General features: G+C 37.7%; 2 protein-coding genes and 1 pseudogene across 2 annotated transcripts; 1 reads left to right on the top strand and 2 right to left on the bottom strand.

Moving 5' to 3' along the window:
• The first annotated feature begins 10,582 nt into the window (after positions 1-10,582).
• LOC120200325 lies at positions 10,583-12,535 on the top strand (annotated as a pseudogene).
• Positions 12,536-13,501: 966 nt separating this feature from the next.
• LOC120179224 (protein GLUTAMINE DUMPER 5-like) lies at positions 13,502-14,168 on the bottom strand. The gene has a single exon (XM_039184898.1). The coding sequence runs from the start codon at positions 14,166-14,168 to the stop codon at positions 13,677-13,679; it is 492 nt and encodes a 163-aa protein (XP_039040829.1). The 3' UTR covers positions 13,502-13,676.
• A 6,526-nt stretch (positions 14,169-20,694) lies between these two features.
• Positions 20,695-26,271, bottom strand: LOC120200314 (histidine kinase 5-like). Its single transcript, XM_039201192.1, has 12 exons — positions 25,488-26,271; positions 25,079-25,135; positions 24,658-24,885; positions 24,478-24,571; positions 24,165-24,371; positions 23,726-23,856; positions 23,572-23,621; positions 22,961-23,313; positions 22,746-22,849; positions 21,302-22,018; positions 21,018-21,176; positions 20,695-20,878 (listed from the first exon to the last, which is right to left on the bottom strand). The coding sequence occupies exons 1-12, from the start codon at positions 26,205-26,207 to the stop codon at positions 20,756-20,758; spliced, it is 2,943 nt and encodes a 980-aa protein (XP_039057123.1). The 5' UTR covers positions 26,208-26,271; the 3' UTR covers positions 20,695-20,755.
• Positions 26,272-27,507: the final 1,236 nt, after the last annotated feature.

Genomic DNA, 27,507 nt, shown 5'->3' with positions numbered 1-27,507 from the left:
AGAATCTGCTTTGCAGTACCCAGATCCTTCATAGCAAACTGCTTCGACAATTTTTGCTTCAAGCGTATAATCTCTTGCATGTCTGAGCCTGCAACGAGCATGTCATCAACGAAAAATAATAAAATAATGAAGTTATTGTCGAACCTCTTGATGTAGCAATAATGATCTGCTTGGCATCTGGTAAAACCACTGCTACTCATGAAATTATCGAACTTCTTGTACCATTCTCTAGGAGCTTGTTTTAAACCATACAAGCTCTTCTTCAACTGCATACCAGGTTTTTCTTGCTTGCCTCTATGAAGCCTTCTGGCTACCTCATATAGATTTCTTCCTCCAAATCACCATGAAGGAAAGCTGTCTTTACATCTAACTGCTCAAGATGTAAATTCTCTACAGCTACAATTTTCAACACCAGTCTGATTGTGGACAGTTTTACTACTAGAGATAAAATTTCATTGTAGTCAATACCTTATTTTTGCTGAAAACCTTTGACAACCAATCTTGCTTTGTAGCATTTGCTCCAATCATGCTCTTCTTTGATTATGTAAATCCACTTGTTGTGGAGCGTTTTCTTGCCTGGTGGTAATTCAACTAATTCCCACGTCTGATTTGACATAAGTGAGTCAATCTCATCTTTCATGGAAGACTCCCACTTGACTGAATCCTTCACCTTCATTGTTTCATCATAGCACTCTGGTTCACCATTTTCAGTCAGTAACAAGTATTGCAAAGAAGGAGAATAACGTTGGGTTGGTTTAGGAATTCTGGAGGAGCGTCTTAGTTCCGGTGTGCCTGGTTCTTCTTGAACTGCTTCAGGACTGATCTGAACATCATTTCCAGAAATCTCCTCGAACTCAAAAAATTCCTTTGTTTCAGCTTTGGTATTGGAGCTGCTTGATTCTACAGTTGACTTGTCTTTGTACATCACATTCTCATTGAAAATGACATCTCTGCTTCTGATGATCTTCCGATTTTCATAGTCCCAAAACCGGTAGCCGAACTCATCACCACCATAACCAACAAAGACACATTTGTTGGACTTGGCATCAAGTTTACTTCTTTCAGCAGAGTTTATGTGTACATAAGAAATACATCCAAACACTCTTAAGTGTGAAAGGTTTATTTCTTTCTTGCTCTAAACTTCCTCTGGTATTCTGCCATCCAAAGGAACTGAGGGCCCATGGTTGATCAGGTAAGCTGTAGTGTTGATAGTTTCAGCCCATAGAAATTTGGGAAATCTGGCATGTATCCTCATGCTTCTGGCACGTTCATTCAGAGTTCTGTTCATGCGCTCTGCTACGCTATTCTGTTGCGGTGTCATGGGAACTGTTGTCTCCATCTTGATCCCATTGTTTGCGCAAAATTCTCTGAATCTACGATTTTTGTACTCTCCTCCATTATCAAACCTCAACCGCTTGACTTTTAGACTAGTCTCATTTTCCACAATGGCCTTCCATTTTATGAAGGTATCAAAGACTTCTAATTTTTTCTTCAGAAAATAAACCCACACCTTCCTTGTAGAATCATCGATGAAGGTGACATAATATAATGAGCCTACAAGAGATGGAACTGGAGATGGTCCCCATACAGCAGTATGAACCAACTCTAACTTTTCAGCTTGAGTGTCTTACCAATCTTTGTAAAGCTTACTTTCTTTTGTTTGCCAAAGATGCAATCCTCGCATAGTCCGACATCTACATTCTTTAGATCCGACAACTTCCCCTTTGACAAAAGTGTCTTCATCCCTTTCTCGCTCATATGGCCAAGCCTTTGGTGCCATAGGTTTGATTTTCCATAAGCATCTGCTACTGCAATGATATTCTCTAAATTTGAGGTTATATAGAGAGTACCAGTTTTCTTACCACGAGCAATGACGAGTGCTCCTTTGGTAGTCTTCCATTCACAGCCTGAAAAGGTTATACTATATCCTTCTCCATCAAGCTGTCCTACAGAAATCAAATTCCTTTTGAGGCCAGGAATATGTCTCACTCCTTTCAGCTTCCAGGTGGTCTGGTTTGGCAACTTTAATCGGATGTCTCCTTTTCTGACGATCTTCAAGGTTTCATCATCGGCTAGATGAACCTTCCCAAAATCACCACTGACATAGTTCTCCATGATTTCTCGGCATGGGGTGGAGTGGAAAGATGCCCATGAATCCAAGATCTATGATTCAATCGGAGTGTTGACACTTAGAATCATGGCATCACCTGTCTCCTCTGTCATGTTGGCAGATTCATGTGTACCGGTATCTTTCTTCAGTGCTCGACAATCTCTTTTAAAGTGACCATTCTTGCCACAATTATAACAGGTAAAATCTTTCTTTCATGTTCTTGATTTACCCCTTATGGATTTCGATCTGCCATAATTTGAATTTCTTTATGAAGTTCTCCCTCTGGACTCCGTGTGCAAGGCTGAGGAGGTTGATGCTTCACCCGATTCTCTCCGTCGAATTTCTTCGCTCAGTACCAGATCTCGAACATCGTCGAATTTCAATTTATTATTTCCCGATGAGCTGCTAACTGCTGTAACAGTAGCATTCCAACTGTCTGGTAGAGATGATAAGAGAATTAAAGCTCGAACTTCATCATCGAATTCAATTTCCACTTAACTCAACTGGGTTGTGATTGTGTTGAATTCATTTAGGTGTTGTGCCATCGATGCCCCTTCTGTCATCCGCAAATTGAATAATCGCCTCATCAAGTGCACTTTGTTTGAGGCTGATGACTTCTCATACATACTGGAGAGAGCCGCATTAAAACCCGCCGTGGTCTTTTCCTTTGCTATGTTGAAAGCAACATTGCGGGATAACGTCAGTCAGATAACTCCGAGGGCTTGTCTGTCGAGAAGAGCCCAGTCTTCATTCTTCATGCCCTCTGGTTGCTTTCCTGAGAGATGTTGATATAGATTTTTCTGGTACAAAAAATCTTCGATCTGCATCTTCCAAAAGCCAAAGTCCGCACCATCGAACTTTTCAATTTTCACATTCCCTTCGTCTGCAGCTATCGCTCCCACTCGAATCTGGTTTCGTTTAGATCGTTTCTGATAATTCTTGCGAACCACCGTGTATTAGAACACCTCCGTCGACAAACTCGTATCGCTGATAAATTTTTTACTGTTCACAAAATTCACTATTCACATGAATAGTAATGAATAGAAACCTCGCAAAAAATTGATAAAATTCACAACCAAAAGCTCTGATACCAGTTGTTGGGGAATAAACCGAGTACAAGTAATTTTCCTATAATCAGATTAGTGAGAATGCAAAATAAAAGCGGAAAAATAATACCCGAAATTGATAACGGAGTTCAGCCAATTTTGCTTACGTCTCCGGACTGCTGCAGATATTTTACTAAGAGAGAAAATTTACAGGTGTTTACAAAACACTCACTACTCACAAGAAAGTTCTCTAGTATTGGGAGAAAGAAATGATTTTTAGGATGGATTTGAAGCTAAATGAGCTAGAGTATTTATAGTTGAAACATAAGGACTAATCTTTGAAAATACCCTACAGTGCAATGACTAAAGTGAATTTACCCATTCCTATTTTCAACAAACATCTACCAAACTATGAAAAACATTTTTCAAATAAACATTTACCAAACTTTGAAAACCATTTTCAAAGTTGGTTGCCAACCTTTGGACTTTTAACAACGATTTTCGGGAATACACAGCAGAAGACATTGGAAGTGATATACGATGGTGGTAGAGGAAGGATTGGTTTTGGAACTGGTCGCTGCACCTAAGTTTGTACCTGAAAGCAACAATGGTTTTAGTATTGATTCAAGCATCTTCTACTTGTATTGGTTAAGTTTAAACTAGTCCTTGTTAGGCACTCTCCATTGGTCTTGTGGACTGATACTCCACTCCAACTACCCACACCACAATCCTCTTGAACCTTCCATTCGCACCCAATGCAAAATTAAACGCATACATGTAACACCTGAATTTTTCAGTATCAAATTGTAATTTATTTTAATATTAAATATTAAATATATTGGTAAAATTTAAAACTGTACTAAAATAGTAGGTTTGAACTTTGAATGTTGATTATAAATTTAAAATTAAATCCATCTACATTAATCTATAGAAAAAGCCACTTTGATATATGGTAATTTACCTATTAAACCGCCTTTTAAGCGCTTTGTTCTCTCTCTTATTATGGCATTTCCTTTCGCTTCCCTTGGTCAAGGTAAATCTTTTCCTCTCCCTGCTCCGCCACCTTCTTTTATTTCATTAATTCTTTCCTGATAATGATCTCGCTTATATTAATCATTCCTCAAGTTTCATTTATTGTGCTGGAATTAGTTTGAATTGTATCTGCAAATTTTTGGTTGCTTTGCAGGTTAAGATCTGCGATGATCCCGGAAATTTGGAGACTGCTTGGTTTTAATTAGCATGCAAATTAGGCCTACGTTTTGTTGTTTCCTGATTTGGATCCTAGTGATAAGTAGTGAAAGTTTTGAATGCCCGAGCTGTAATATAGGCTATTTGAACTCTGTTTTGCAATCTTCGAATCAGGTTCACGCTGAATACGGACCGGCCAGCGGCGGAGGCCGTAGGTTTCTGCTTTTCTTTTCATTATTCTTTGCTTAGATTTTTTTTTTTTTTTGAAGAATTCTTTGCTTAGATCTCGAATTTCTTCGATTGGTACCTTTTTTGCTTTGCAAGTTACACCACGTTCATTTTCCGTATGGTTCAACACGTGTTTTACTCTTCACGCCTTGTCTGAGTGTTGTTAATTATACGATTTTTTATGTTATCTAGTTTGCATGAATTTTAGCAAGTATCTCCGCTGTTTCCATATAAGAAAACATCTGCTTATAATTTTAGTTTTTCATTGAAAAATTTAAAGATCAACTTTAATAGTTAGAGTTCCTGAGATATCCGTTATTTACTTTACTTTCCTTTCCTACAGTGATCCATGCTCGTTGGATAGCTTGTTTTCAGTTAAACCTCGGAATATATCTTAATTAGTAGGGTATATGATTAGTAATCATTATCATTAGCAAAAGTAAACAAAATGAAAACAGAGGTAACTTAAAACAAATGAATTTATGCTAGAAATGCATGCTTAACCTCCACGAATTTGGATAGTTCATATACTTACAAATTTAGATCAACATGTGTTAAAAGTTTCAAAGTTTAGCAACCAACTTTGGAAAATGTTTTTTCAAAGTTTGGTAAATGTTTATTTGAAAAATGTTTTTCAAAGTTTGGTAAAATTTTGGTAGATGTTTGTTGAAAATAGGAATGGGTAAATTCACTTTAGTCATTGCACTTTAGGGTATTTTCAAAGATTAGTCCCTACGTTTCTACTATAAATACCCTTACCCATTTAGCTTCAAAATCATCCCAAAACATTTCTTTCTTCCTATACTAGAGAGCTTTCTTGTGAGTAGTGAGTGTTTTGTAAACACCTGTAAATTTTCTCTCTTAGTAAAAGATCTGCAGCAACCCGGAGACGTAAGCACAATTGGCTGAACTCCGTTATCAATTTTCGGGTATTATTTTTCCGCTTTTATTTCGCATTCTCACTAATCTGGTTATAGAGAAATTACTTGTACTCGGTTTATTTTCCTAACAACTGGTAATCAGAGCTTTTGGTTGTGAATTTTGTCAAATTTTCTGCGAGGTTACTATTCATTACTATTCACGTGAATAGTGAATTTTGTGAATAGTAAAATTCGGTCGGCGATACGAGTTTGTCGACGGTGGTGTTCTAATACACAGTGATTCGCAAGAATTGTCAGAAACGATCCAAACGAAGCCAGATTCGAGTGGGAGCGATGGCTGCAGACGAAGGGAATGTGGAAATTGAAAAGTACGATGGTGCGGACTTTGGCTTTTGAAAGATGCAGATTGAAGATTTTTTGTACCAGAAAAATCTATATCAACCTCTCTCAGGAAAGCAACCAGAGGGCATGAAGGATGAAGATTGGGCTCTTTTCGACAGACAAGCCCTCGGAGTTATCCGACTGACGTTATCCCGCAATGTTGCTTTTAACATAGCAAAGGAAAATACCACGACGGGTCTTATGGCGGCTCTCTCCAGTATGTACGAGAAGCCATCGGCCTCAAACAAAGTTCATTTGATGAGGCGATTATTCAATTTGCGGATGGCGGAAGGGGCATCGGTGGCACAACACCTAAATGAACTCAACACAATCACAACCCAGTTGAGTTCAGTGGAAATTGAGTTCGATGATGAAGTTCGAGCTTTAATTCTCTTATCATCTCTACCAGACAGTTGGAATGCTACTGTTACAGCAGTCAGCAGTTCGTCGAGAAACAACAAATTAAAATTCGACGATGTTCGAGATCTGGTATTGAGTGAAGAAATTCGACGAAGAGAATCGGGTAAAGCATCAACCTCCTCAGCCTTGCACACGGAGTCTAGAGGGAGAACTTCAGAAAGAAATTCAAATCGTGGCAGATCAAAATCCAGAAGGGGCAAATCAAGAACAGGAAATAAAGATTTTACCTGTTATAATTGCGGCAAGAAGGGTCACTTCAAAAGAGATTGCTGAGCATTGAAGAAAGATACCGGTGCACAGGAATTTGCCAACGTGACAGAGGAGACAGGTGATGCCATGATTCTAAGCGTCAACAGTCCGATTGAATCATGGATCTTGGATTCAGAGGCATCTTTCCACTCCACCCCATACCAAGAAATCATGGAGAACTATGTCAGTGGTGATTTTGGGAAGGTTTATCTTGCTGATGATGAAACCTTAAAGATCGTCGAAAAAGGAGACATCCGACTAAAGTTGTCAAACCATACCACCTGGAAGCTGACAGGAGTGAGACATATTCCTGGCCTCAAAAGAAATCTGATTTCTGTTGGACAGCTTGATGGAGAAGGATATAGCACAACCTTTTCAGGCTGTGAATGGAATATTACCAAAGGAGCACTCGTCATTGCTCGTGGTAAGAAGACTGGTACTCTCTATGTAACCTCAAATTTAGAGAATATCATTGCAGTAGTAGATGCTGATGGAAAATCAAACCTATGGCACCAAAGGCTTGGCCATATGAGCGAGAAAGGAATGAAGATACTTCTGTCAAAAGGGAAGCTGCCGGATCTAAAGAATGTAGATGTCAGACTATGCGAGGATTGCATCTTTGGCAAACAAAAGAAAGTCAGTTTTGCAAAGATTGGCAAGACACCCAAGGCAGAAAGGTTAGAGTTGGTTCATACTGATGTATGGGGACCATCCCCAGTTCCATCTCTTGCAGGCTCACTATATTATGTCACCTTCATCGATGATTCAACAAGGAAGGTGTGGGTTTATTTTCTGAAGAAGAAATCAGAAGTCTTTGAAACCTTTAGAAAATGGAAAGCCATGGTGGAAAATGAGACTGGTTTGAAAGTCGAGCGGTTGAGGTCTGACAATGGAGGAGAATACATAGACAGTAGATTCAGAGATTTCTGCGCAAACAATGGGATCAAGATGGAGACAACAGTTCCCATAACACCGCAGCAGAATGGCGTAGCAGAGCGCATGAACAGAACTCTAAATGAACGTGCCAGAAGCATGAGGATACATTCCGGATTGCCCAAATTTCTATGGGCTGAAGCTATCAACACTGCAGCTTACCTGATCAACCGTGGGCCCTCAGTTCCTTTGGATGGCGGAATACCAGAGGAAGCTTGGAGCAAGAAAGAAATAAACCTTTCACACTTAAGAGTGTTTGGTTGTATTTCTTATGTACACATAAACTCTGCTGAAAGAAGTAAACTCGATGCCAAGTCCAACAAATGTGTCTTTGTTGGTTACGGTGGTGATGAGTTCGGTTACCGGTTTTGGGACTACAAAAATCGAAAGATCATCAGAAACAGAGACGTCATTTTCAATGAAAATGTGATGTACAAAGACAGGTCAACCGTAGAATCAAGTAATACCGAAGCTGAAACAAAGGAATTTGCTGAGTTCGAGGAGATTTCTGGAAATGATGTTCAGATCAGTCCTGAAACAGTTCAAGAGGAAGAACCAGGCACACCAGAACTGAGACGCTCCTCCAGAATTCCTAAACCAACCCAACGGTATTCTCCTTCTTTACACTACTTGTTGCTGACTGACAATGGTGAACCAGAGTGCTATGATGAAGAAATGCAAGTGGAGGATTCAGTCAAGTGGGAGTCTTCCATGAAAGATGAGATGAACTCGCTTATGTCAAATCAAACATGGGAATTAGCTGAATTACCACCAGGCAAGAAAACGCTCCACAACAAGTGGATTTACAGGATCAAAGAAGAGCACGATGGGAGCAAACGCTACAAAGCAAGATTGGTTGTCAAAGGCTTTCAGCAAAAAGAAGGTATTGACTACAATGAAATTTTCTCTCCAGTCGTAAAATTGTCTACAATCAGACTGGTGTTGAAAATTGTAGCTGCAGAGAATTTACATCTTGAGCAGTTAGATGTAAAGACAGCTTTCCTTCATGGTGATTTGGAGGAAGAAATCTATATGAGGCAGCCAGAAGGCTTCATAGAGGCAGACAAGAAAAACCTGGTATGCAGGTTGAAGAAGAGCTTGTATGGTTTAAAACAAGCTCCTAGACAGTGGTACAAGAAGTTCGATAGCTTCATGAGTAGCAGTGGTTTTATCAGATGCCAAGCAGATCATTGTTGCTACATCAAGAGGTTCGACAACAGCTTCATTATTTTATTATTGTACGTTGATGACATGCTCGTTGCAGGCTCAGACATGCAAGAGATTATACACTTGAAGCAAAAATTGTCGAAGCAGTTTGCTATGAAGGATCTGGGCGCTGCAAAGCAGATTCTTGGGATGAGGATCAAGAGAGACACAAAGTCAGGGACTTTGATGTTATCACAGGTTGAGTACATCAACAAAGTACTCTCCAGGTTCAACATGCAAGATGCTAAACCAGTAAGTACACCTTTAGGTGTTCATTTCAGACTCTCCAAAGACCAATCACCAAAGATGGAGGAAGAACGTGCACACATGGTGAAGGTGCCGTATGCCTCAGCAATTGGAAGTCTGATGTATGCCATGGTTTGTACCAGACCAGATATTGCTCATGCAGTGGGAGATGTTAGCAGGTACATGAATAATCCGGGCAAGGTACACTGGGAAGCAGTCAAATGGATCCTCAGATATCTTCGGGGTACCACAAACAAAGCACTTTGTTTCAAAGGTGGAGATATGATACTGATAGGCTATGTAGATGCTGACTTAGCCGGAAATGTCGACATCAGAAGGATCACTACAGGGTATGTCTATACTCTAGGAGGAACTGCAGTGAGTTGGGTTTCTCAACTACAGAAGATAGTTGCTCTCTCCACAACTGAAGCAGAATATGTCGCTGTTACGGAAGCCAGCAAGGAGATGGTTTGGCTCCAAAGTTTCTTGGAAGAGTTAGGCAAGAAACAAGAAAACAATATCTTGTATTGCGACAGTCAAAGTGCTATCCATCTAGCAAAGAATCCGTCTTTTCATTCCAGGACAAAGCACATACAATTGAGATATCATTTTATCCGGTCTCTTCTGGAAGATGGGATTTTGAAACTTGAAAAGATTAGTAGAGCTCAAAATCCGGCAGACATGTTGACAAAGACGGTGACTACGGACAAACTGAAGTTGTGTTCAGCTTCAGTTGGCATGCTAGAATAACAAGACCAGACATGTTGTTGCATTGATCGAGGTGTGAAGACATATTAAAATCAGTCTTCAAGTGGGAGATTGTTAAAAGTTTCAAAGTTTGGCAACCAACTTTGGAAAATGTTTTTTCAAAGTTTGGTAAATGTTTCTTTGAAAAATGTTTTTCAAAGTTTGGTAAAATTTTGGTAGATGTTTGTTGCAAATAGGAATGGGTAAATTCACTTTAGTCATTGCACTTTAGGGTATTTTCAAAGATTAGTCCCTAAGTTTCTACTATAAATACCCTTACCCATTTAGCTTCAAAATCATCCCAAAACATTTCTTTCTTCCTATACTAGAGAGCTTTCTTGTGAGTAGTGAGTGTTTTGTAAACACCTGTAAATTTTCTCTCTTAGTAAAAGATCTGCAGCAACCCGGAGACGTAAGCACAATTGGCTGAACTCCGTTATCAATTTTCGGGTATTATTTTTCCGCTTTTATTTCGCATTCTCACTAATCTGTTTATAGGAAAATCACTTGTACTCGGTTTATTTTCCTAACAACATGCATGTTAAATTATTGTGGATCTTTACCTTTTAATGGTTTGTTCACTGCATGAATTTGAAGAAACCTACAATGGAATCTCGAATTTGTAGTTTTCGATTCAACCAATGTGATAATTTCTCAATCATCATATGGCGAATGAATTAGTTTCCTGTTTGTTCCGTTCTTTATGGGTCAGGATTAAATGACGGTTTGTCGTGTTGCCAATATGACTCAGGCAAGAAATTTTTTTTTTTCTTCCAGGGTCTTTTTTCTTAGTCCCAACAAAGCAGTTTTTGGACCTGTCTGTCTTTGACCTAAATATATTGCATTTTGTGCATAAAAAATTTACTGCATAGTTGTCACGTATTTTAGGTCTTGTATTTTGAATGGTAGGAATTATTGAATTTTTGTCTTCAATGAATACACCTGAAGAAATATCATTTGTACTTGTGATGAAGCACAGAAACAATTACATAAATAGTCGTGAAATATTTTTTGCTTAGATTTGATGATAGTAAGTAGTCTATGGTTATTGAGTTTACATCTTTTCCTGAAAATGCAATGATTTGCACAATGTCTAAATCAAATGTCCCTTGTTTTATGGCAACAGCCGGAATGAAAAGTTCAGCTACGGCTATGCAAGCTCTCTTGGAAAGAGGTCTTCGATGGAAGATTTTTATGAAACAAGAATTGATGGTGTTGATGGAGAGATAGTTGGTCTTTTTGAAGTTTTTGATGGTATATTTCTCTTACTTTATCTATGTATCTCTCCCCGATGCTTATGCACATATCTTTCTAATGGTTCATTGCACATATCTCACTTGTCCTACATATAGGTAAATACTTTTTGTAACATCCATGGCCATTATAATTTGCGTTAAAGAGTGTGTAATTCTTTTGTTTTACTCTAGTTTAGCCTTTCTTCATTTGATAATCTCTTTCTGTTCTAAGTTGAGCATTTTCTTCCTTGATTTTGCTCTGATCCCTCTGGGAGTCTGGGTAGAGCAAGATATACTGTCGTTTGTTGGACAATACAAGTGTAGTCTCAAGTTTCAGCATATAGAACGTATCTGAAAGGATTTCAGGCATATTCTGGTATTAGTTATCTGCTTCAATGCGGTAGCAATATTGGAAGCCATTGCTCATGGGTTGTTATTGGCTCAGGACAGTACTGTGGTAAACTATAAATTCTATGCTGTGGCAGTTCATTATATTCTCCCTTACATGCATCATTAAGATCGTAACTGCTGTAACATAACAGAAATCTGTTGCTGGCTTGTCATGATTAGTTAGTTGATTGTTCACTCAATCTTTACGCACAAGGCTTTTTCAGGTCATGGAGGTGCACGGGCAGCTGAATATGTGAAGTATAACCTTTTCAGTAATTTGATCAGGCATCCAAAGTTCATAACTGACACCAAATCTGATATAGGTTATCCACATTGTTACTGTATTGTTTAGTTGTCTTTTCTAGTGGGCTGGTCTAACATGTCTTTTTAAATTGTTTCCAACTCCAGCTTATCCATACAACCATACAGACTCTGAATTTTTAAAAATCAGAAAATAACCAAAATAGGGATGCTGGATCTACTGCTTCTACTGCTGTACTTGTTGGTGATTGTTTGCTAGTTGCAAATGTTGGGGATTCTCGAGCTGTTATCTGCCGAGGCGGCAAAGGTATGATTTATTGTTTTTTTCCCCTATTTTATATTCATCTGATATCTGAAACATATGATGTTGCCATTAGTTTTACCTGTAACATGAAAGCTCTATATGTTATGTTTTACTTCAGACAAGTTTAACTCGATATTCTTTCTTATGTAACTGCTCCTTTGCCCATTTAGTGTAGGTGTGTATTCAGGTTTTTTGAGAATCTTGTTGAAGAATCATTTGATTGCTGGGTAATCTATGATATTCCCTTGCAGCTTATGTCGTGTCTCGTGATCACAAGCCAGATCAAACTGATGAACGACAACGGATTGAGGATGCAGGAGGATTTGTCATGTGGGCTGGTGCGGAATACATTTAGCCATTTCTCTGTCCCTCTCTTACCATCCTATCTTCCATATAAGCTTTTCTATGCGTAAAATTTCTTCCTTTTATTCATTTCTTGTGGCGGAAATCATCTCTGTAGGAATTTGGAGAGTGGGAGGTGTTCTTGCTGTTTTGGTGACAGGCTCTTGAAGCAGTATGTTGTTGCTGATCCAGAAATCCAGGTCCGTTTGGAAGATTATGTTGTCATAATTAAGACAGAAACCTATAACAAAGAAAATCGAGAATGAAAATTTTGCAAGTAGCCTTGATTGTCAGATTTCTGTTCTGCCTGGGGATTAACAGCTTTATAGGATTCCGACTTTTGATTTTTAAGCATTCTACAACTCGTGTATCTTTGCAGGTAGAGCCACTTTTAATAGTAACGAAAAAATTGAGTCCTTTTATTCGTTAGCTAACGAAACTTTATAGTAATAGTTTCGGAATGCTTAACAACTTTATAGCTAACGAAAAAATTGAGTCCAAATAAACTTGAATAGTAATAGTTGGTCATAGAAAAGAAAAATCTTTGTATCACGCACATAGAGGGGTTTCCAGGTGTGGATTTATGTAAAGAATGTCGAGACCTTCTATGTTGTAAATGTAGTTGGCTTCTCTTGTAGTTAGTTCCATGTTTGTGATATTTCCTTTCAGAAAGGAAACTAAGAGTCTCACTGTCATCAGTATTATTTGTTTTCCTTATTCCAAGAAGAAAATTACATGGCTAATCATGGTTTGGTATAGTCCGTATAGAGTGAGTGTTACTCATCATGTTTAACTCTATTCACACCTCACTTCAGTTTTCGGTTGGGTATTTAAAAATATTTATGTTTGATTATTAAATTAAAAGATAAAAAATATGTTTACCTATGATTAATTTGTTTATTACTTATGAATACATTTTTAATTACTATTAACAAATAGATAATCATTGAAAAGAGTGGGAATTAAATTTAATCTAAATTTAAAACAATAGCTGCTTAAGGTTTGCTTTCCCATAAACAAATTGTATTGGATGGTCAGCAAGTGCCCCCCGTTTCCTGCCTTGAAATATAGGCAAATTGATGGTTTCTCGATCTTCCAGGCTAGAAAACTACGTGCTTGGAGGTCTTTATTCTTCCACTTGTGTAATCCTTGAACAAAAGATCATTCCTTAAATACTTCATGCCATAGAATTTTTGTACTATTCAGCAATCATTACGGAGTCGGTTGAGGTTTTGTTTTCCTCTCCGTTTCTGCCCGCAAATGAACAGGGTTTTGCGTAATTAAGTTGAGCAGTTGTTAGGCCAAGTGTATGAAGAATTCAAGATTGTCCTGTACTGAAAATCTTAATGACGCAGCTCAAGGTTCTCTTACGTCTATTTTTAATCTTCTCTTGCAAAATTTACATTTCCCGATGACCCAAAAAAACCAGCAACTTCCGGGGACTAATAAGGAAAAACCCAAAAGAAACAGACAATTCTCTCCAAAAGAAACGGAAATCAGCTAAGTGGTTTAGTTTTGGTGTTGGGTTGGTTGTTGTCTGTCATGGTTGTGTGTAATCGTTGGCAATTGATGATGACCATCGTCCATTTCTTGTTTCATTTTCTCATCATTTTCAGTAGATCCTTGCATGTCCCTTTTTGAGTCGCCATTTTGATCACCAAAATTGGAAGCTTTACTGAAAACAGGGGTAGCCAAGAAGGTGGGGGTGAGTTCACCAGCCATTATGACCAGTATTTTGTCATTGTAAACCTTAACTTGGTTGTTTGAATCGTCCTCAGAGTCGTCTCCTCCTCCGCCGTCGTTATTGTTGTCGAAGCGAGCAGAGACGGCTCTGTAGGAGCAAGCCAAGATGAGGAGAGCAAAAGCTATGAGAGCCAACATTGCTGAGAGGCCGCTGAAGAGGTAGGACACAAGGGAGTGCCATTGGGAACGTGGTGGAGACACCATCAAGGGCTTTGGTGCTGCTGCTGCTGCTGCTGCTATTGTCTTAATAGGTCTCATTGTTTTGAGTTTGTCTTTAATGGTGGTAGAGGAAATGAAGGTTAAAGCACCTGATCAACGCACACACAAAGCCAGGCCAGGGTGTTATTTATAAGCAGCTAAACTTAAGCATTGGCGGGGGGCTTTGGATAAATGTGCTTTTCCAATTACATATGCAATACTACACCAAACCAAAAAAGTATGTGTATGATCTTTTAACCTGATGCTGATTCTATCCTCCACAATTCCATATCTTTCTACAAATCAAAATCTTGGATATTTATGTTCCGTATAAAAGCAAGTATGGCTGATGGTACCTACAAAGGAATGTCCTAAACTTGGCCATTAACCATCATTAGAAGCCAAGCCTGCAAGAGCATTGTTTATTGTGGAACAAGAATCTTGTCCTACCCCGCCGTTGAAAACATTAACCCATTGTAAATGCAAGAGGGAGATGCAGTTAAAACGCACTGAGTATTGCTGATGGAGGCATCCACTACAATCATTATATATATAACAAAAGCATAATCTTTGCTTTTGTGGGTAGTGGTAATATTATTTTGTGATTTTCATCATTTGTTGTATAATTTATTTCACTCTTCTTTACCATTTATTCGTTCCATATAACTTCGGCCTTCACTTTATGTGTATAAAAGAGGGAGAAAAAGTGTTTGTTCATAAATCAAATTCAATATTTCGTATTAAGAAAGCCTTGGGTTATTGTACAACTTTGAACTTGTTAGTTAATCAATTCCTATTATGAAAAACTGCAGAACATGATTGATGGATAAGGTGGGCTATTATGGAGATAATTAATCAAAGTGGGTAATGATGGGAATCCCACTTCATGGCGTATCTGTAGAGGTAGATTATTAAGATTGTGTGTCCATAAAGACACCAAAAGCCAGTGGTAAGGATATGCATGTTTTGTTGGATATATGTAGTGATTAAAGCTACAACATTTGGTGTGTGAGTGAGGGAGGGATCTTTCAAACACCAAGAGTGGTTCATGATATCACCTTCTGTCTCTGCTTTTTATTCATGCATAGCTACTACTACTAATCATGTACTGATTGCAACTAATTAAAATGGATCCTAATAGATTTGTTTCATTATTTTAACTCGTTGAATGATGCAATCATTACTCTCCACTCACAAAAATATCGCATAAGGATTTGGGGTCTTTTTTGTCACAATTGGAAGAAGGGGTGGGCAACCCACTTGAATGGGATCTATGAATATCAATTATTTTTTCCTTTAAACCACTTTACAATTAATTTATCCTTTTCTGTTGAAATTAGGCTGTTCAAACAGTTTTTTTTCTTTAAATAAGGATTGACTCGTGGATTAGTTGAAACTCTATATATACTTTGCACATATGCATACGTCGCTTTCATTTCAGGCTACATGTGAAGTTGCACATGAAGAGGTTGACTTTGTAACGTCGGGGATCTCTTCAAGGGAAATGAACTAACATACTCCTCACTATACTTGTGTATGTAAGAACCGAACTCTCATTTGATCGTGTAATAAAGATCAAAATTGGTACATTTGGAAAAGCTTCGTACGGTCTATTGATGACTGGAGTAAATTATTTTCATGTTCCGTTGGGACTCAGTTACAGTATTTTCCCTCAAATTCCCGAGATGGGATTCCGACCGTCCATCCGCCACCCGAAGTGTTCGAAGGTGGAATTAAAGAATGGGGTCTCTCGCTTGTGGGGCAATTTCTCGGGGATTAGCTTCTCTGCAACAAATTATTGATACTCTGTGGAGAAAACCCTTGCAAGGAGCAAATGTGCAGATCATCTATGCAGGTAACAACCTTTACCTATTTTCATTTAGTTCAGAACAAGCTCGGAATTGGGTATTAGAGAATGGCCCTTAGCACATCTTCAACAAACCATTAATCCTTAGAAAATGGGTACCGAACATGGAAAAACTGCATCTTGATTTATCAAGAATTCCAATATGGGTACATTTATATAATGTTCCCCTTGAATTGTTTAACTGCGAAGGCCTTAGCTATATTGCAAGTGCCATCGGTCACCCCTTTCAATAGATTCTATCACTGCCTCTAAATCTAGGTTAGAATTTGCAAAAGTATGTGTTGAAATTGGGGCATCTGATGCTATTCCTAAGTCTATTGATGTAGTTCTTAACAACGGTCAAACAACTTCGATTGTTGTCGAAGTTCCGTGGATGCCTCATAGCTGTAAAAACTGCAATGTGTTCGGTTATAGTGTTAAAGGATGTAAGCATAATCCAATTCCTCAAGCCTTAACACTGGTTTGGAGGGAAAACGTTTCTGCTTCTCCATTCCCCCTGGATACCGAAACTATTTGCACTGATGATAAACAAAATTCAATGTCTGCTGATCCTAATTCTTCTTTGAACAAATCTTCTAAGGATATCGAAGCAGAGAACCAATCTTCCTTAGAGCCACATCATTCAGAAAATGTCTTCAATGCTTCGGGTGAACCCATAATATTAGTCTCTTCTACGGTTAATGATCAATCAACACCTTCTGATCCTATTGATAAATATAATTCCAAAATACTAGACCAGCTTGATAATTCGGCAGATATCATTTCTGATCCTCCACTCCTTAATAAAAGGATTAGAGGAAGGCCTGTTAAAGCTCATGATGCACTAATAGGGTCCAGTAACCGATTTGAGTTACTAAACAAGATTGATGAGACTCACCCTACCTTAGAGTTTCAAGGTAAAAAAGTAAGAGCAACAACTTCTGGTGTTGCTGAATTGATCAAAGAACTCAAAATAAAAAATAAGGCTAATCTTGTTAAATATAAGGGTTCTTTAGTAGGAAGTAAAGGAGGGGATTCGGGCTCCTCATCCCAAGCAAAATGATCATTTCCTTTTAGAATGTAAGAGGATTAAATAGTCCTCTTAAACAAGGCCAAGTCCTTCGAAGGGCAGCTAAGAATAATGTAGATATCCTATGCTTGATGGAAACTTGAGTGAAAGTAGAAAAATCAGATGAATTATTAGCTACTTCTTTTGAGAATTGGAATGTTCTCACCAACTATGACTTTGCAGTGAATGACAGAATATGGTTCTTGTGGAGGAAAGGTTTGGATTTCTCCTTATGTAATGCTACGGATCAGAGTATCACTGTCAAAGGTCTGTTTATTGGTGCTCCATTCATTATTACCGCAATATATGGTAGTAATAATGGCATTATTAGAAGACAACTTTGGCAAGAACTTCAACATCTTGAATATAATTATAGAAACCTCCCTTGGCTCTTGGGAGGTGACTTTAATGTCATCCTGAACAATTATGAAAGTTCTAATCTAGAGCTTATGGGTATGATCACCTCCTCTGACATGTTAGATTTTCAAGAAATCACTTAGGATTTACAGTTACAAGATCATCCTTTCTTTGGTCCTACATACTCGTGGAGTAACAAACAAAGTGACAATTACCTTGCTCGGAAACTCGACAGACTTCTCATTAATCCTATATGGTTCGAACATTTTCCTCACTCTTTTGTGGAATTCTTAGCACCTGGTCCTTCTGATCACTGTATGGCAGTGGTTGATCTTTACAAAGAGGCCCATATAAATAGACCCAAACCCTTCAAACTCTTCAACTGTTGGACTCTTCATCCAGAGTTCCTTAACATTGTTAGTTAATATTGGAATATGGAAGCACAAGGCAACCCAATGAAGTCTTTATTCCTAAAGCTTAAACGCCTCAAAGCCAGTCTTAAACAGCTCAATAAAGACTATTTCAGTGACATCTCGGCTCGAACTAGACAAAAAAAAGAATAGACAAAAAAGAGAATAACTTCATAGGCAACAAATTCTTACCTTAAGAGGTGATGATTCCATGGAGAAAGAACTCGAGTTGCATAGAGAGTTCAATTCTTTAGAAGAAGCATAGACCATGTTCTTAAAACAAAAAACTAAAATGCATTGGCTAAAGGAGGGTGATAAATGCACAAAGTTCTTTCACTCAGTCATTGCTACTAAGAACAAGAGACAGACTATAAGAGTCATTGTCAACAATCGGGGGGAAAGACTTGAATCATTCGATGAAATGTCCTCGGAAATAATTGAGTTCTTCAATAATATTTTAGGTTCTAAGGATCCAAAAGTAAAAGATTGCTCTCCTACACTTCTTAAAGGTCTTATGCAACCAATTTCTTCACTTGTAAACCCTAAAACTCTTATCAAGGAAGTTACTAATGATGAGATTAAAGATGTTATGTTCAGCCAAGGTAATGACAAGGCTCCCGGACCCGATGGTTTTACATCTATCTTTTTCAAGAAAGCTTAGCCAGTGGTTGGTAATTATGTTATTAAGGCAATAAAGTATTTCTTTCAAGAATCATTTATTTATCCAGCCTTTAATGCAACCACTATTGCTTTGATTCCTAAAAAGCCAAATCATAGCAAAGTTTCCGACTTTCGACCCGTTTCTTGTTGCTCGGTTATTTACAAGACCATTACAAAGATTCTTGTCAATAGAATGACCAATCTGCTGCCAACAATTATTGCACCTAATCAATATTATTTTGTCAAAGAAAGGAGTATAGTTGATAATACCCTTCTTGCTCAAGAAATCGTTAAAGGATATGGGAGGAAGCTCATTTCACCTAGGTGTGCACTGAAAATTGATCTTCAAAAGGCCTTTGACTCTATCAATTGGGACTTTATTAATGCAGTTCTTAAATCTATGGATTTACCTCCTAAATTTATCGATTGTATTGTTTCTTTCTATACGGATGCTAGATACTCCATTGCTCTCAATGGAAGCTTGGTTGGATATTTTAAGGGAGCAAAAGGAATCAGGCAAGGAGATTCGCTTTCCCTTATTTTGTTTGTTCTGGTTATGAATGTGCTCTCTAATATTCTCAATAATGTTGCTTTCAGAGGGATTTTTTCCTTCCATCCTAAATGCAAGAAAATTGAACTCACCCACCTGTCATTTATGGATGACTTATTAATTTTCTGCAAAGGAAACCTTGAGTCTGTTATGGGAGTCATCACTGTTTTGGACTGTTTTTATGAATATTCAGAGCTGAAGCTTAACACATATAAATGCGAGATTTTCACTGTAGGTATTACAGCTCATAAACTTGATTCTATCATCAACTATACTGGTTTCAAACAAGGTAGGTTGTCTGTTAGATACCTGGGGGTACCACTTGTTACCAGAAAGCTTATCGATAAATATTTTTAAGCCCTGCTTGACAATATCAAGAGCAGAATTCAACAATGGTCTAAGAAGAAAATGAGTTATGCAGGAAAGGTTGAGCTTATTAAGATGGTTCTCTACAGCGTTGCTAATTATTGGTGTAGACAACTAGTTTTACCACAGTCCATTATCAAGAAGATTGAGCAATCATGTTCCAGATTTTTCTGGAAATGATCAGACATTTATGCAATTGGCGCAAGGGTGAGCTGGGTGAAAATTTGTAAGCCAAAATCAGAAGGAGGCCTGGGATTAAAGGACATCAAGTCCTGGAACAGTGCATGCCAAATTTTTCTTATCAGGAAATTACTTGTGGGGGAGGGTTCTCTATGGATAGCGTGGCTTCACAACTACATAATTAAGCAACATGATTTCTGGACCATGGAAGAACCGCAAAGTGCTAGCTAGAGCTTTAAGCGAATGCTGAAGCTCAGAAATGTTGCTCAAACAGTGTGTGTAACAGTAGTAAAAAACACTAAAGAGATTTGGAAATAGATCCGTCCTAGAGATACTAAAATCCCATGGCATAAACTTATATGGTATCCTCTTCATGTCCCGAAGCATAGCATAATTTCATGGATGGTTATTTTAGATCGGCTCCCCACTAGGGACAGATTGCAATGACTTGGTATTATTACCAATGATCTTTGCATTTTCTGCTCGGATGCAAGTGAAACTAGAAACCAATTCTTTGTCGAGTGCCCGAAAACTGCTTCCATTTGGAGATCAATCCTTCAACTTTCTGGTTTGAACAAGCAATTCTTGACTTGGACTAACCTGCTGGAGTGGGCGACCTCTACATGGAAGGGTAAATCACTACTTTCTTGCATTCTGAAGCTATCATGGTGCACCTTTAATTACACCATTTAGGAGGAAAGGAATCGTAGGATATTCAAGGGAGTTTACAGAACCGAAGAAGGAATTATCAATACTATGAAGGAGATAGTAGGAACAATTCTAAGTAATAGAAATGTTAATAGATTAGATAGCATTAACTTAGCTCTTTGTAATCATTGAGATATAGTCTAATTTTGTTGTAAATAGTCCCAACTCTTGTTCCTTTGATTGCACTGTTTTGTTAGCAGTTTACTGCTATTTTGGGTAATAAAACTTGATTTATCCAAAAAAAAATTGGTACACTTGGTGAAGCTATTGCCAGTGACCCCAACGACCATAAATTTGACATGGTGATATTTATCTTCCTCATTCAGAAACATAAATTTTATTTTGTCGGAAAAGCTATGGGAGATGAGAGAAAACAAATGGAATACAATCTATGAAGAGATGGTGTAATGGGTGAGAATAAGAAGAAGATGCATTGACAAAGCTTTCCTACCATGCTTTGCCAATTTTCTATACGTACTCGTCATTTACAAGATGTGTTCTTCAGGCCAAATATTGTTCAATACACTCTTTCAGAATTTGGAAAGTAACAGGCTTTGAAACAAATGAATCCATACCATTTGCGTAACACTCGTCTGCGCTCTCTGGCAATGCATTTGCTGTCATCTGCATTTGTACATACATTCATATAGATTAACATTAGAAACATGAACTTCATGTTATGATTGCAGCAGTGCATTAAAAATGTTGGTGATAAATTAATTGATTTGAGTTCAATTTGAGGGAGTAAAAGTGACGGGCTCACCGCAATTATGGGAATTCGCTTGGTTGGAGGTGTACGAGCTGGCTTTGACGAATCTTGCTTTATCCCAACCCTTGCTGCTGCATCCCAATTACCAGTTTCTTCAAAGGAACGAATCAATCTTGTTGTTTGAAGGCCATCCATGACCGGCATGCACACATCCTGCAACATAAATGAGCTTTCAGAATTCAAATGCATGCATATTCCATCCCTAAACATAGTTAGCTTTCGTTTTGTTTTCACCAACACGAAACATAGGAAACAGATTAAGGAATTGAAAGAATTACCATCAGGACAAGATCATAACTGTGTTTCTGAACTGCACGGACAGCTTCAGCACCATTGTTCACAACATCGATCGTGTGGCCTAACTGCTTCAACATTGACTGTGCCACCATTACATTAATCTTGCTATCTTCCACAAGTAGGATCTTAGGCTTTGAGGTGGTAGAGTTTTTCGATACTTGTTGACGGCCGTTCAATGTGGAAAGGGAACCCACATCAGGTTTCTTCTGCCTCTTAGGAGGGAGCTGGGGCTCGATTATATTGATTTTCATTTCCACCGCTTGGCTTTTCTCTGAGGAACTCCAACTTTTATTATCTGGGTCCCAACTGTGATTAATTGAACTTCCAGGCTCGCATGATATCTGTACAGTTGAATATATCTCCTGTGGTCGACCATTATTCATGGGAAATGAATAACAATGCTCTGACAACCCATCAAGCTTATGAGGCTTTGCGTAGCTAATATTATGTGGCATTAATTTTTGTGTTCTGCTAGATCCATTAGAAGAGAATAGCGATCCCAAAGTCAGCGGCAGGAATTGGAAAAAGCCAGCAGTTTCATCGTCATCCATAGCATCATGATCAGCCATATCCGAGAGGTCATCTGGGTCATCAGAACTATCACATGATGTAGAAACCTTGTAAGGTAGGATAAACGTAAATGTAGAACCACAATTCACTCGACTGGATACAGTAAGGCGGCCGCCCATTAGCTCAACCTACTCCAAAAAAATGAATGCTGTTAGGTTTGGTACAAGCAATAGTATCATATCTGCATATATTAACGGCTTAAACTTCTCAAGACAAAAGAAAACGTACATAAAACACATAGCATCACAGATTCCCAACTTTTTCATGATCTTGGAATTGGGCTATTGTTTGGAGTAATATGCTTAAATTTCTCCTTTCCATATAAGATATTAGTTTATAAATGCGAGAGATACATATATGGGCTTGTACGAGCTAAAAGAAGGTTTTTATTTTATTTAAAAAACTAGCTAAAAAATGTTGAAAAGCACTGAAAAAAGCTACTTATATTCTAACATGGAAGTATATGATTTTTTTTTGTTCACTCTCTCTCTCTATTATTTGACCTACCACATGGGTTCATTAAGCAGAAATAAGACTGGGGAGACAACTTAGCTACAAAATGGTTGTCTCTTGTTCCCATATGTAAAGGGGTAAGGGGAGGTAAGATAGTAGGCTGCCCCCAACATCAGGTTAAGAGCAGTTTTCGTAGAAGACCTCCAAATTATGAAATGCCCTCCGTGAGATTCGATCCCACGACCTCAAGATTAAGAATCTTATGCTTTACCAACTGAGCTGGTTAAGACAACTTAGCTACAAGCATACACTATATATAAATTGATTCTTGTACGATAATATCAACTGCAGAACGAAATTTCGGAACCAAATAAATATAATCTTTTTATAGAAAGATCTCACCAGCTGTTTACATATTGCGAGGCCTAGTCCTGTACCGCCATACTTTCGGGCATGATCAGCACTGACTTGCATATACTTTTTAAAAAGAGTAGGTAAAGCATTTTCTGTCACGCGAAAAGACAGGAAAAATCCCCATCCTGAATCAACTTTTGTATACCAAACAAAATCTCAGATTTCGTGTCATGTAATGATTTAAAGCAAGCATTCATATGTACCTGGTATTCCTATTCCAGTGTCGTATACATCACACCGTAGCCACACTGTTGTTGCAGGTAACTCTACTTGCTCCTCAGACCCATCTGTTGTTCCATTCATGACTGGAGTACCAGGTTCACGATATGTATTATTTTGGCATAGTCCTTCGTTTTTCTTACCATGAAACTCATTCTGATCACTGCTAGTTTTAGAAGTTGATGTATATGACTCTGCTTTAGATGCACTAGTTGTAGATTGATTAGCAGTTGATCCATCAGATCCGTGCTGAGATCCTTCTTTTGCAAAAGGCGGCTCTGGTACTAGATAAAGTTTTACTCCTACCTTTCCTTCATGTGTAAACTTGATCGCATTGCTGAAGAAAGAAAATGGTTTTACCCAACATGTGAGAAAGTGAGGTGATAAATAGTAATATATTTTAAAATATCTTATCAGCAAAACTGATAGAACCATTAGTTCCCATGAAACTACTTTCACACTTGCGGTAGCACATGTTTATTTCTTTGAACAGTCAGTTATTAGGTCCTGATTAATGCTACCAGTGCAACCTCTCTATTCCATACAATATTCTGATGATAATTTTATTTTTTGATGAACATTCATAATTCAGTACCTGATCAAATTGGTGAGAATTTGTCGAATTCTTAAGACATCTCCAATGACCTGAAATCAATTCAAAACGTTCCAAAGAAAAAATAAGCAAATGACAAAACGAAAGTTAATGTCTAAATTAATAGTGGAAGGAAATGCTTGGATAAAACACTGACATCAATAGGAACATCATCTGCCACATGTCCTTCCAAGGTAAGAATCTTTTGCAATGATGCTGCAGCTGTCTGGAGAACATGCTTTACCACCTCTCTTGGTCGGAATTTAGTAGCTTCCAACTTCATAACACCTAAAGAAACATAGAAAGGAGGATATATTTAGAAATTCCAACTTATGGGAATGATAGCATGTCTATTTATCGAACAAAATATGAAGAAGCTATAGCCTCAAAAAGTATGTTTTCAATAATGTGAACTGTGAATCAGAATGTTTTAAATAATGTGAATTGTGAAATAGAAACTGAACTTTCTAAACGTATATTACAAGGTCATTTTAACCTGACCTCTCACAGCAGTTGTGGCTATAAACTACAAGAAGTTCAACTAGTCACAGATGAAAATTGAAAAACAAAATGTGTTTGTCAAATAAAATCCGAACCTGATTCAACCTTGGAAAGATCAAGGATGTCATTTATAAGTTGAAGGACCAAATCTCCAGAAGATAACATGACATCCAACAATTGCTTTTGCTCTTGATCAAGTTTTGTGGTAGAAAGTATCTCGGCCATGCTAACAACCCCAGATAGAGGAGATCTTATCTCGTGAGACATGGTCGCCAGCATCTGTTTTGCACGCATTGTCTCCTCTACAGGAAGTGTAGTGTAAGGGGGAAAGGCAAGAGTTACTACAGAGCTTTAAAAGGTAGCTAAAGAGAAATTCACAAATATTGAGACTTCTCTAAGTAAACGAACCTGTTATGTGTATGGTTTTGTTGAGTTCTTTTTCCTTTGCCTTTTGTACTGCAATCTCCTCTCGAAGCTTTGCCATCTTTTCTCTTTTCCTTACCTTTTATGCAACCAGAAACATAAATAAACAAGCTTCTCCATCTCAATTAATAGCTTAGACAACCAATTTGAACAAACTGAAAGTACCTGATCAGTGACATCCATGCCCATATAGTTTATACCAATAGTCTCCCCTGTTTTGCTAAAAACAGGTTCCACATATATCAAGAAAGTCTTTGACCCGAACAGCTCTGTCTCAAATGTGATTTCCCTCTTTGCAGGTAATCCTTTTTCCATCACTTCTTTTTTAAAATCCTGAGACTCCTTAACACCAGAACCAGTAAAAATTTCCACATCCGTTTTTCCTAAAATATCCTGAAATAAGAACACGCATTAAGTTTCAGGTAATTCTTATGCAATTCAATGTCAATGGAGAACTGCAGAAGATGAGAGAGGAAGTTACAAAGGAAACAAAAATTTAATACGAGGAAAAAATATGATCACACACCCAACACTTTAACAAAAGATCATCAAACCTTGAATAAGAACTTCTAGGGCAATATATTACCTCCTCTTGTAAGCTTGGAAAATGGTTATAAATAAAGCGATATCGCAGCTCTTTATCCTGGAAGTTGATCAAAGTAGTTTCATTAGCTAAAGGTCTTTCTCTAGTAATTGAAAAGGATGATATAAAATCAACATATAAAGTTTTGGTCTAATAAAGAAAATACATATTCTGATCAAATTTCAGCAAACTTCGGAAGTTTTACTCATTTGATATCTACTTGTAGCTGCATATTGAGGATTTCAGTAGCAGCTAAAATCAGCATATGTGGATTCTTCGCTAAAAGATATATTGGATGATTTCTCATCTTGTTCACATGAATTAAGAATGTACAGTTTTCATGAATTCGGTTAGGGCAGTACATGTTTATTTGGGAAGCAGCATCTCATCTCACTAAACCTTTCATGATTACCTGATGTCCAAAGACAACGGGGGCGGTTTGAAGTACGAAATGTAAGAAATGATCTGCTCTTTTAAGAATCTGGGACAACTCTTCTACAGGTGAGGACTGCTTTTCCAGTTTTTGTATGCTTTCTTGCAATTTTTCCTTCAGATTCTGCTCTCTATTGATGCTTGCTTCCAACATTTTCTCAAAATGCATGGCTTGCTGTTTCCAGTATATAACAGTGTCATATTCAGCATCAATTTCAACTCTTTTACTTGGAACCACAACATCATTTTTCCTCCGTGGAACTTCTTGCCATATATCAAGAACTTCATCCAGTATGGAAATCGGGCGTTTATCTCCTCCATACCTTTCCTCCTCGAAACGATGCTGTTCCAATATCTCCAATTTCTTAAGCTCAGATTCCTGTCTTTGCCTGCTTAAATTGTCAAGTTCTTCTCTAAGAAGACGAACAGCATTTGCTTGCTTATATTCCCAGTGTTTTACAAGGAATGCTAACTGAGATGAACCTTTGTCAGTATAATTTGTCAGCTCTAAAAGACGCTGGAAATCAACTATAGTTGGTTCCTCTACAATTGTAACCTCCTGCAACATATCTTGTTCACCTCCTGGCTTTTCTACATTAAACTGTTTTCCAGCTTCATTTCCAACATCTTCAGGCCACATTGAAGAAAGGACTTCCACGTCCATGTCTTCAATTTGATCGGTCTCCATCTCACAAACCATGCTAGTTGCAACCTCTCTGAAATGTTCAGAACATAAATGAACATCAAAAGAGAAAACAAAGACACCCTTCACTACTCTCTGTAAAGCACCTTTTAATCAGAGCAAAACCTGTTTGATAAAATTAATTTAAGAATGTAAAGCATCCATAGTAAAAGCGACGGAAGAAAAATAAATCAATTGATTCAGACTTTTTCCAGCTTTGCTTCTTCATTTCAAATCAAATTTTATTTGAAACCGAATTATACGACAAAGATTTACAGCGCTTGGAACAGAGAAAGTAAAGAAAACCATCGGAAACGGAGAAATATTGAAAGATGAAAAGAAAAGTGATCCAAGTTTCAGGGAAGAAAAAAGGAATCAAAGTCATCTGAGCTGAGCTAAATTTGACTAGAAACTAAGGACTTTAATTGACACTAACAAAATTGTATCACATTCTAAAGTCGTGTTCGAATCTGAATTCAAGGGAATGAAGCTAGGAGAATAATAAGATTTGTTTGAATGAAATGAAATCGATCAATAAAGTGAGATTAAACAAGCCGAAACGAACACAGCAGTAAGCTAACCTTTAAGATAGAATCACGAGGACCATTACTGCAAGGAACAGAGTAAGTTGACAAAAACAGCCAAAGCTTATAAATCCCCTTCCAAGTGTAGATCTGAGATCGAATCACAATCATTCATGCAAAGAACAGAGTCTTGGGTTGACAACAAAAACCAAAACTAAAAAACTTTTTTCACTGTAGATCTGAGGAATATCTTTCTCTTCAACAATTGAATCAATGAATCTTCAAATGCTAATGGAAAAATATATATACTAAAAAATGAAGAGGCCAAGTGTTGAGATGATAGAGAAAAACGAGAGTAGTTTTTCTAAAAGAAAGAAAGGAGAGCATGTGATTGAGAAGAAAACAACAAATGTGGAGAAAGGCGAAGCTCAAGATGCCATGTGCGATTGGGCAATGCCTCTCCTCGTTCTTGGTATTTTTTTCCTTAATTTTTCGACGTTATGTTCAAAGTTTCTGGGGAAGAAATGATTACTTTAACATTGAGCGTATTATAAGTAATATTTACACTGTAATATCGAGGATTGATTCTCTCTTCTTCTCTCCCGCGGAAAAGAGAAATAAATTAACTAAAAATCAGGAATGAAGTAACTTAGACAGCGACAGGAAGAGTTTTTTAAAAGTGTACCCGTCCGCCATTTACTATTCCTAGGTGACGTGTTAGGATTTTGTTCATTGATGTTTAAATTATTTATTATATCTAAATTAAAATATATTCAACCTTTAAATATATAAAT

The sequence above is a fragment of the Hibiscus syriacus genome, unplaced genomic scaffold, assembly GCF_006381635.1.
Source record: "Hibiscus syriacus cultivar Baekdansim isolate YM2019G1 unplaced genomic scaffold, ASM638163v2 tig00000340_pilon, whole genome shotgun sequence".
In the NCBI taxonomy this organism is placed as follows: Eukaryota; Viridiplantae; Streptophyta; class Magnoliopsida; order Malvales; family Malvaceae; genus Hibiscus; species Hibiscus syriacus.
The sequence above is the reverse complement of the archived record's forward strand: the minus strand, read 5'-3'. Positions and strand labels throughout refer to the sequence as shown.